This window comes from Pseudorca crassidens, chromosome 21 (assembly GCF_039906515.1).
Source record: "Pseudorca crassidens isolate mPseCra1 chromosome 21, mPseCra1.hap1, whole genome shotgun sequence".
Classification (NCBI taxonomy): Eukaryota; Metazoa; Chordata; class Mammalia; order Artiodactyla; family Delphinidae; genus Pseudorca; species Pseudorca crassidens.
Window position 1 is genome coordinate 20,623,658 of NC_090316.1, and position 11,308 is coordinate 20,634,965.

General features: G+C 42.6%; 1 protein-coding gene across 1 annotated transcript in view; it reads right to left on the reverse strand.

Moving 5' to 3' along the window:
• MTMR7 (myotubularin related protein 7) overlaps window positions 1-1,153 on the reverse strand; it is a 95,012-nt gene extending 93,859 nt beyond the window's left edge. Inside the window, exon 1 of the mRNA XM_067722071.1 lies at window positions 1,010-1,153. Coding sequence (XP_067578172.1) covers window positions 1,010-1,033 — 24 coding nt within the window. The 5' untranslated portion in view covers window positions 1,034-1,153. The remainder of the gene's footprint in view (window positions 1-1,009) is intronic.
• Window positions 1,154-11,308: the final 10,155 nt, after the last annotated feature.

The window sequence follows — 11,308 nt, forward strand, 5'->3', positions numbered from 1 at the left end:
TGCACAGCAATGGCCCCATGAGATGAATACGATCCCTGGGGCCTCTTAAGTTCCGCCCACTCAGGCCCAGCTTTGACTTCACTGTCAGGACCTAGATTTTGAACAAGAGATCATCCCGGAAACGCAAGGCGCTATAGTGGTAGTAACAAGAGACAGCCAATAGGTTCCTGAAATAGGTTTTGTCACTAATTTAGGGTTTTTATCAGGAATGTCGATCACTTTTTTCGCTCTAAATTTTATTACTAGTACAACCATGAATAGTAAGGTTTGGTACAGGGGTCAACGTTTCCAGTGTTATTTAACTGAAATGATCTGGGACCAGTCGCTTTTGTTGAGTTGGCAAGATCTGGTGTTGTTTAAAACAGACCAGTGGACGAATCTGTAAGCTGCAACCCACTGGAAAAGGCAAGAAGATGGAAGGATTGATAATATTCAGCCTACAGCGAACACTGATCATCTGCTCGGTGCAAGGTCCACTGCAGCTGATAGCCTGAGGACCAAGAAGCAGAAGGGCGAGTTGGGCGGGTCTGAACCCTTAGATTCAACAAGCTTCCCGAGTGCATTCAACGCACCTGCACGTAACTCGTTTCCTTGCACCTGTTATTAGGAAGGCTTGTTTCTCTTTCAACTGCTCAGAGCAGCCAACAGAAAAAAAAATTTTTTTAAAGCAGCAACCTAGTGCTAGACCAGAAGGAAGCGTTTATCAGCCTATCAGCAGCCCCATTACTCTACTGGCAGTTAGGCTTCCCTCCCGTCCAGCCCTCTGTCCACTGAGCATCCCCAAGGACAAGAGGTTAGATCCAGCAGCAGCCAAGGCTAGGCCTGTGAGGCAGCAAGAGGAAGCCCAGCCTCCCGGCGAAGCGGGAGAGGCTCCGGCGCCGCCTCCTCCCTCGCTCGCTCGCGGTGCCAGTTCGGTCTGCGCCGGACAGGGAAGCCGGGCCTCCAGCCGGCTCAGCATCCTTCCTCTTGCTCCCGCTCTCCCTCCTCCGCCCGCGCCCGTAGCACCAACCTTGGGCGTGCGGATGTGCTCCATGGCGAGCCCGCGTCTGCTGGTCCCGGGCGGGTGAGGCCTCACGTACCTGCGCGAGTCTGCAGCGCGGCGGGAGGGACGCGGGGAGGGGGCTTCGCGCCCGGGAGCGGGCGGGTCTCGGGCTTAGCTCCGCCCTCAGGTGCGGCGGCGCCCGCGCGAGGCAGGCGTGCGGGGCCCGGGGCGCCCGCGCGGCCCTAGAGCGCGCGGTCCTAGAGTGCGCGTCTCTGCGCCACTGCCACCTGCACCGCCTGTCGCCGCCCCGCCCCGCCCCTTGCCTGGCTGCCTGGCTGGGGTCGCGGGAGCCAGAGCCGCTCGCTTCCTCTGAAGAAGGGCAGCCAGCGTAAGACTGTCGGGTTACTGTTCCCCGAGACACAATGGGGGCCTTGCGGTGGGTGTGGCCTCTTGAGGAGAGATGGGACCGAGCGCTGCTCCACACCGCCCATGGGCTTCCTTCCAGAGCGTCCCAGGATAGGTGGGACTTCAGGGTGGGGCGGGAAAAAGGCTGCCACAAACACTCCAGATCCAGTGTGGCCTCTTGGGCCCTGTCTGTATATTTCATCATAGGCGGCAGAGCATTTGGGATGAAGGTGGAAATAGCAACAGTGTTAGCGCCCGAGAAAGTGCTGTTAAGGCAGGCATCTCACATCAACCTGTGACTTTACCGTTGGAAGAGACACTTTCCCTTGGCACGGTACTGGATGCTCATTTGACATCTTCACTTAGCTCTAACTAACTGAACTGTAAGATATAGATAACAAAGCATCCATTATAAAGCATCATTCTTCCATTTATGATATTAAGAGTAGTTGTTGCCACTGTTAGTACTAAGCCATTTGGAAAAGCCAAAGGGAAGAAATGCGCGCCACCCACCCCCGCCTTTTTTTCTTGCAAACCTGTGTGTAAAGGTTTACCATAACTAATTATTTCATAAAACTCTTCGTAGTTCTTAGAATAATATCTATCCAATTTTTTCCTAGCTCTTACTCATCTCTCTTTTACCTGGATTGTAAATTCTTTGGCTGTAGACATTGGTTTTTTTTTAATCTCTTTTTGTCCAGTCCATGGTAGGCACATTGCAACCTTCCAAATAAATGTTTATTTAATCAATACAGTATTGCATTTTTTTAAATTTCCAGGTCCCCTTCACATATCTTTTATCATTTCATCCTCCTTCCACGCTGGGGGGCAATTAGGACAAGTTCAGTAAACTGATGTTTGCATATGGCAAAACTGACCCAGAGTATAATTTCTTGTTACTAAAAAACACCAGGAATAGCGTCAGGAGCACTCTGGTTCCAATTCAGCCTCTGACCTCATTCAACTTATTAGGATAAGTTAACACAGAATAAGCTAGAAATAAAATAACAATAGGGAAAAAATTCTCTATAAGTAAACATTTGGGTTTGAACTAACAGTTCTCTGAGGAATCCTCCTTGACTTGACCCCCAGCCCCGATCGCTATCCAGCTTATTAGATCACAAGCTGTGTTGACCCCAGACAGCCACTCTGCTCTTTCTCACTTTCTCTGCACTGCCTCATGCCCCCATGTTTCACAGCTTCTCTGAACTACCACCCAGTGGGGCAGAAGAGATTGAACAAAGCAGCAAGAGCTGGTGGGCAGTGGAGTGAGAGAAGCTAGAATACACATTGATCCTAAGTAGGGCAGAAAGTGAAACCAGCCATTCATTTAGTTAAGAATCACTGATATTAATTTACTGACGGTCATGCACAAGGTACCATGGCAGATGCTGGGAAATGGAAGGGAGACCCAGAGGAGGAGGATACCAAGTTCCATAACAGTGATATGGATAACACCAAGGAAGTGAAAAGTAGACCAGTAGGATGGCAACAGAGCATGTGGAAATGCCAAAAGTAGCCTCAAGGAGATTGACCTGCTTCCTACATTTTCCATGTTAATTATATGGAAAATAATAGGTGAACTCAGGATCATATACCTAATGCCTAAAGTTTGCTCCTGTTGCATTTGTTATGAACCAAGGGTCATGTGGATAAATGTTGCACCTCTGAGTGTTCACAGAGCAGAAATCTCTCCATCTGGCACCAGAACCAAGAAGTAAGATGGGGAGAAAAAAATGTATTCTTCTAACACTGCGTGATTTGCAGAGGGATGCGCATCCAGATTTATAGCACATCAATTTACTTTTTACACCACAGAGTCACTTTGCCCAGGGGGTTGGAAGATGGCTATTTTTTTTTAAGCTAGCATTTGTGAATCCTGGATGGAAAATTCAACAAAACTATTTTCACCATCAAGCAAAACATCAGACAATAAGGTTAAGACCTAGTTACCTGCATATTCGTCAAACTACTTCTTCCCTTGACAGCACACAATATAGTTGCCCTCATTTTACCTTTAGTGCTCATGCTTCAGTGCTTTTCTACCTCTGTGAAAATGGTAGATATTTAATTCTCCTTTCCCTCACGGGCACACAGGAGACTATGCTTCCCCACTCTATTACTGTTGGGTGGGACCGTGGACCAGGGCCGTGGAAAGTGACCTGTGTCATTTTGAAGCCAAAGTTCTGCAAAACCTCTGTGGCCCTCCAGCTTTCTCTTCCCTTGCCTTGTTCTTTGGAGATCTTATCTTGAAATTATAGAGAAAATAATGATGATAAATTCACTCTGAGTATATAACGTGACTGTGGCCACAAACTATTCAGCATTAGATTGACATGAAGAGAAAAACAGGCTGTTTCTCCAAGTCATTACTTGGAAGGGAGCTACTCTGAAGTGTCACAGCAGATTCTTTTGAGCGAAAAGAACAGCTTTTTGTAGCGGTGGTCGTTGCATGAAGCCACTGAGATTTAGAGGTTAAGTTTTGTACCTACCCTCGCCTATGCTGACATTCTAAAGAAGGGACTCTGAGAGTCAAAATAATATACCTCCTGTGTCTCTGATCTTTTCTCAAGGGGGTTGATAATGTCATTAAAGAGGTCTGATGACACATGTCATCTCCAAGACCTCAACTTTATCGTGTGTTACCAAACTTCTTCTGCAGAACCTCTCCTTAAGAAATTTTTATCACACAGATAGTCTAGTTGCAAATAATATTACTATAGGAATTTTTATATCCAAACTTGATGTTCACTGGGAACTTCCCCCAATGCTGTGCTCTTCAGTGGCGTGAGGAGATGTGGAGGCTTATCAAACACTGGCAAGACTTTTTCTAGAATTCTTACTTTTCTCCTGAGGCAACTAAAACTTCTGATTTGGAGTGAAGCCAAGAACTCTTTCCTCAGGAGGGTAGCATTGCTAACAATTACAAACTCAGTAAAATCCTATTCAGCACTGCTAAGCCTCAGCGGTCCACAAGGATATGAGTGGAGGAGGGCACCCATCTCTATACAAGCCAAGCCTCAGCTAGAAGCAGGCTAGCTACCCAATAGGATAGGGTTAGAGCCGCATTTGGGGCTCTGCCTAGAAAAAATAACATCCTCACCTCCAGGATTTTTATAAAGCCAATGATGCCAAATACCAATGTCTTCTTTGGCCTCGCCCTATGCCAGACATAGAGAATAAGCACTCTGTGGATTGCAGGCAGCTCTGCCCTTTTTCTAGAAACCAAAGGGGACACTCTGGACCAGCATAAAAGGAGCTCTTACTCTATGAACAGGCCAGGTTTTAAAATAGACTCGCATATTTTGTTCTCCCTCCAAGAAGGCACATCACTCAAACACAAGTCTGTATCCTCAGAGCACTTACTGTTTATTCCCTTCCCACTGCTGTCCCTTCAACCATCATTTTGATGCAGACAATTCCCATGTCAATATTTCTACTCCTAAATTCTCTCCATACCTCACATATGATATTTCCATCCACCTGTTGAGTACCTCCACATGGATGTCCCATCAATGTCACAAACTAGGTATGACAGACAGGCCTATATTCAAGTCACAGCTGCAGCATGGGCTAGCTGTGTGACCTTGAACAAGTTTTTGACCCCTCTCAGCCTCAGGTTTCTTACCTGTAAAATGGAGATAATGATAATATCTGTATTACTTTCTTTTTCTCAAGTTGAGGAGTAGATATCTATATATAGAGAGATAAATATCTATGTATATATATCATTATTTCCTGTTTATTTGTATATGCCTGAGGTAGTCCAAAATAAAAAATAAAATTGATAGCAAAAAATGGGGCATAATTACACCTCCTTCTTAGGATGGATGTGACAATTCAGTGAGATCGAGCATATATTTTGTGACTAATATTTATTGATTGTCCTCTGTGAGCCAAGCACCGAGGATAAAGTGTGAACCAAAGCAATCACAGTCCTGCCCTCAAGGTGCTTCTGTCTAATAATATCAGCTACTATTATTATTATCATTATCTTCCACCTGATACCAAACCTCCTGTTGACGTCATTATTTCTTTTGTTAATCTCAATCACTCAAGTTCAGAGCCTTTGAGTTGTTTCTGGCTCATGTCCCTCACTGGCCCCCATACCCAGACAGATGCGGATTCCTCATCCACAACTTTTCCTCAGCTGATCCTTCCCCTTCCTTTCTCACTGCCATTGCTCTAAGATCCTCATTGCTTCTTCCTGGCTGGAATATTAGCCTCTGCTGCCGGATCAATACTCATGAAAAGCAACTCTAATCATCACTCTCCAGCTTAAAAACTTTCAGGTGGTTTACAATTGCCTTTTAATCAAGTACCATCTCCTTATTCTGTCATTTAAGGCCCAGTCACATCCTACCTTTCTCTTTCACAAACTCAGCAAAGTTAAGTCACTGGCACTTAGTAGGTGCTCAATAAATAGTTTTTGAATGTATCACTTAGTCAACCAATCACTTTCTATATCCTGCATTTACTTACCTTTATGTCTTTGTTCATACTATTCCTGTGTATCAAATCGCCTAGGTTCATTTCAAGATTCACTTCAACATTCCCTCCAAATGCAGTTCTTCCAAAATAACTCTTGTCTGTTCATTCCAATAAGCAGAGATCGTCATAAGCAGTTTATTTTCATCTGGAAGTGTAATTTTATGCATCTCTGTCACAACTTATCCACAGGGGACCTTAATCAGTCCCCTGTTCCAAGAATCACGCTGGGTCACTACACTGACAATGTCATGCTGGTCGGATGGAATGAACAGAAAGTTGCAGGGGTCCAAGATGCCCAAGAAAAACACACATGTGTCAGAGGATGGGAGATACATTCTGGGGAAATTCAGGGTCCTGCCATCTCAGTGAAGTTTCTAGGATCTGCAGTGGTGAAATAGCTTCTCCAGCATGAAAGGCAAGTTGCTTTGCTTTGCGGCCCTCTAGCCTATTACAGAGTTGGCCATCAGGCCCACCAGCTCTGACTGGGGCCTTGGGTAAGAAAAGGGTCTCTAGCTGATTTGAGTTGTGGTGGAAACAGATCTATGACAGTGGCTTTTTGACCCCAGCAGATCCAAATACGAGGAGGTGATAAACATTAAATGAGGTCATAAGGGTAGGGCTCTAGTCCAATAGAACTGGTGCCGTTATAAGAAGCGGAAGAGATCTCTCTCACTCTTTCTCTCTCTCTCTCTCTCTCTCTTTCTCTCTCTCTCTCTCTCGCTCGCTCTCTCTCTCGCTCTCTCTCTCTCTCTCCCTCTCTATCATATGAGGATACAGCAAGAAGGCAGTCATCTGCAAGCCAGGAAGGAGAGCTCTCACCAAAAACTTGGGGGACCTTGATCTTGCACTCCCCAGCCTCCAGAACTATGAAAAATAAATTTCTGTTGTTCAAGCCACTCAGTCTGTAGTATTTTGTTATGGCAACTCAAGCTGATGAATACAAATACATAGAGTGGTTTGCACTGATCCCAACTTGACACAGATATTTAGAACAACATAATTTATGAAATGTAAATATTTCAGGCTTCAGAAACTTAGGAATATAAAGGCAATCACATGAATATTAATACCTAAAATCTCAACAGCCCTAAGCCTCCATCTTCATTATATAGAGTCCTCTTCTTCCTAATACTTGCAGAGGAACCAATGTGTATGCACAGCCAGTCCTGGTGGCTCCCTGCTGCATTGCTAGTCAGGGCAGGATCCTGCGGCAGCAGACGCAGTGAGAGGCAAAAGATGCTGCTGCTCTTGCTGCTGGGAATCTGCTGTTCTCGATGCCAGGGAAGCTGTCATGCTGCCTCTATCTTCTGATTCAAAAATCAAACTTGCACTCAGTTTGGAGGATTTCTCACATCAAAGATGTTCAGTATTCCAGAGTATAAGAGTTTTTTCCTTTCCCCACCATTGTTCCACTCTGGGTCTTCGACAGCTTCATTCAGTGCCAATACTCAACTGAGACTTCGTCCTCTTGTAGTCCGTCACTGCCATTGTCAACACTGCTACTCTGTAGTCATCGACACCTACACTGCTGAAAACAGGCTCTTCTCAAAGTTTGTGAGATTGTGAAGCCGCTATCACACTCCAGCGCGGGACATCTGCCTACGGCAGATATTCTTGTGAAATGAAAGGTAAGACCTTCTTATGAAGCTCATTTAGGGTTTGTCCAAAGCAGAGCTCCTGGGTTGCCAAGTGTCAGAGTTCACAATCTGTCAATACGTGGACATTGCCGTTTTCCACCAGGCGCCGAAATGGAATGTTTCTGAGATCAGTCAGAACCTTGGACGCAGAACCACCACACTCCCTTTCCGACATCAAGCCCTGATGCTAGGACGTACCTTTTATTTTGATCCCGTTTTCAGTCGTGATGAATTTCTCTCTCTTTGGATGGAGTTAGGTTTTGTGGGGCAGATTGATATCATCACAGGCTCCGTAATTCTTCAGATTTTCGCAAATATCTGTGCAGCATTCAAGTTTTTGTAAATTCAGGATGTTCTTCAGCTCCCATGAAAATAACAGTATTCCAACGGACCCCTAGGGGACAGGATTCTGCCTAATCCAACAATCTGGAAGCATCTGAGCTCTAGCTCCAGTCCACCCAAGACTCCCTGTCACATTTTGGTTGGTGAAACATTAGAAGCAATAAATATCAAAAATAAATAGAATTTTGGACTTCCCTGGTGGTGCAGTGGTTAAGAATCCACCTGCCAGTGGAGGAGGCACAGGTTCGAGCCCTGGCCCGGGAAGATACCACATGCCACGGAGCAACTAAGCCAGCACACCACACTACTGAGCCCCTGTGCCACAACTACTGAAGCCCGTGCCCCTAGAGCCGGTGCTCCACGACAAGAGAAGCCACCACAATGAGAAGCCCGTGCACCACAAGAGTAGCCCCCGCTCGCTGCAACTAGAGAAAGCCTGCGCGCAGCAACGAAGACCCAACGCAGCCAAAAATAAATTAATTAATTAACTTTTAAAATAAATAGAATTTTAAAATAAAATGTGGCTTGGCTGTATGTGAAATACTGTATGAGCTTGAAAGTTTTTTTCCCAAAGGATACTTAATGACATAGAAAGATGCTCATAACAAAATTTTAAGCCAAAAAGCCAGATACTAAACTGTATATACAGTGTGATCTGAGTTGTGTTTCAAAATGTGTATGTGTATATGTGAAAGTAAAGAGAGAAAAAAATAGAAGAAAAAAACACAGGCATAACAATTACATCTGGGTGTAGATTTGTGGGTGATTATAATTTTATTTTTTTATATTTTACAAATATTTACATTGCACATTTTAATAATTACAAAGAATGCGTACTTTAAAAAGGTAATTTCAAATAGAAACAAGTAATAATAATCACATCATAGTGTCAAAAGTCAAAGCAAATATTTTTGTGGAGAAAAAATTTATTTTGTTTTTTTAAAAAAACTACTGAAAAGTTGAGAGAATTTTAAGTGTATACTTCCTAAAATTTCAGGTCAAAAATAATCTTTCTGAAAAGTAATCATTTTTCAAGGATAAAATCCGGATTATTTTCCATAAGGAAACAATAAAAACAATATCCCAAGTGTGTAACAATAGCTGGAAAAAGAAAAGAGGAGGGCGCTCCCTCCTGACTTGTAAGGATTTTAGCAATGCTGTTTTTACAACCAAAAAAAAAAAAAAAAAAAGCCCCAAAGATTTTTCTATGAAGTACAATCAAGCTTGGAGGAATGTTCTGTGCTTAAAAGCCAATGTTGTATAAAAAAATTACTTAACTGACTTTAACTTTTAGTAAAAAATCTGAGATGTATCTTTGGTGTTTGGGTCATACGTAATTAATAAAACTTTATCTTAATCCCCTTCTTTTTAAAATTTAGATGCAGATGCTAAGTATTGGCAAAATACATATGAACATAAATCTCATAGCCAGGACAATCTGAGACTCTTAATAAACAGATGTAAAAGTTGTTCTTGGGTTACACTAGGGTTTCTTGTGGAGATAATGAGTAATTTTGAATGCTGGCTCTGCAAGGGAATTTTTCCATCTCTTCTTTGGCAGAGAGGATATTTTTGTAAACAAAATCAGTGAACAAGATTTGTGCAAGATGGTGAACTAAACACGATTTGATCTGGCTCTAACTGGCTGAGAACCACCTATGTTTGCATTTGGATTTGGCAGATGTGATTGACTGTCTTGCCACGGCAAAGACAAGCCTAAAGAGCTTGAACACGGCACAAGATAGGAACCCCATCATCTGCAGGTAGAACAGATCACATTTATTTTCAGTGTTTTGTTCCTGATCATTTGGTCATTTTTCAGGGAGTCTGCATGAATAATCGCCAACTTAGGAATGAATTATAGTCCAAGAGTCGCATTGTAAGAAGGTTGTTTGGTTCTCAGATTTCACAAACGATGACAATTTCGGGGCCATTCCTCAGAAGGGTCTGCAAACAATGGTACTAGTCGTCCTGTTACTTACACTGTACTGAATTCCCACGTGTGACTTTACATCAAAACACATAAGGAACATTGCATTTTAGGAATAGACCTCCTCCCTCCACCTTAGAAGCAGGAGGGGCCCCTTCCACAAGCCCCAGAGCAGCCTTAAGTGATGGGGTGCCAATGGAAGTGACTTCTCTTGAAGAGCAATATCTCAACTCTTTCCTCTTTACATTATTAGGTTAAAGAGCACCTGGAAGTCATAAAGCTCTTTAGGTTCTGTGGTCTTTGCAGACTATGAAACAGTATTCCACCAGGATAGATAGAGGATTACATATATATAACTCTATGTGTGACTATTTTTGCAGTCATATATAGAATATCTCAACCACGATAATGTGTCAATAAAAGATCTGCTTTGTAGAATGCTCCCAAATTTTATGGTCATATTTGTTATTAAGTTGTTCATTCATTTTGGTCTTGGGAATAGCAAACACAAAAGATTTTAAGAACATTTATAGAAGAAAAAATTTAAAGAGATAATTCCTTTTCCTGAAAATTGAGAAAGATTGATCTTATTCTATTTTAACTGATGGCATCCTGGTCCAACTTTTGAAAGTGCTGTTTAAACTCTAAAAGTCTGAATTAAAGAACAAAGGAGAGTTGAGAGAGGTAGGGACTGACGCAACAATGATTTCCCATGACCTTATATTAATGACCACCTTTGTATGCCCAGGATCCCTGAAAACCAAAGCAGGACACAGACTCACAATTGACTAAACAATAGAGCTTCCCTGACTAGAAAGTTTTAAAAATCACAAAATTCCCTAATAGTGGTATAAATGGATTCGTCTCTTTTCAGGATACATAACGCATATGCTAAACACCAAAAAGCAGGACAAGTACATAGAGACAAAACAAAATTTTAAGTAATTTCTTATCTCAATTCTAGTTTGCTCGAGTTACTTGAAGTGGGATCAGCGTGGAACAAAAGCAATTTCTTTTATTCTTAGGAAGAGAAGCTTACTAGGAAAAAAACCGCATAGGATTGAACAAGAGAATGTGACGATGTTTGTTGACTCTACTGAAGTATTTATTGTGTGAAAACTGAACACCTGACTTCTTTGTGCTTTGAAGGAGGAAACAGCTGGCAGAAGCTCTGGGAACTTCCCTAGGCCTTCGGATCTCTGGAGTGTCTCCAATCTAATTTCCAATCTTTAATTTTAAAGATTTTCCATTTCTACCATTAGTGCCCTTCAACTGTCAGCCCTGAGCTTCAACAACCTATTTCTAGCATTTTGTACATTTTATTTCTTTACATTTTCACTCACTATTTAATACATACTTGATAGGCTTAATCTCAAAAGTCCATGTTTCTAACTCAGCTAAACACCTGACCATGACTAGTTACTTACATCTGCTGCAATTGTTATATCACTAGTATTATTTTTTTACTACTAATTATTTAAAATAATGGCAAAATGTATTAAATATTCAAATAATTGTACA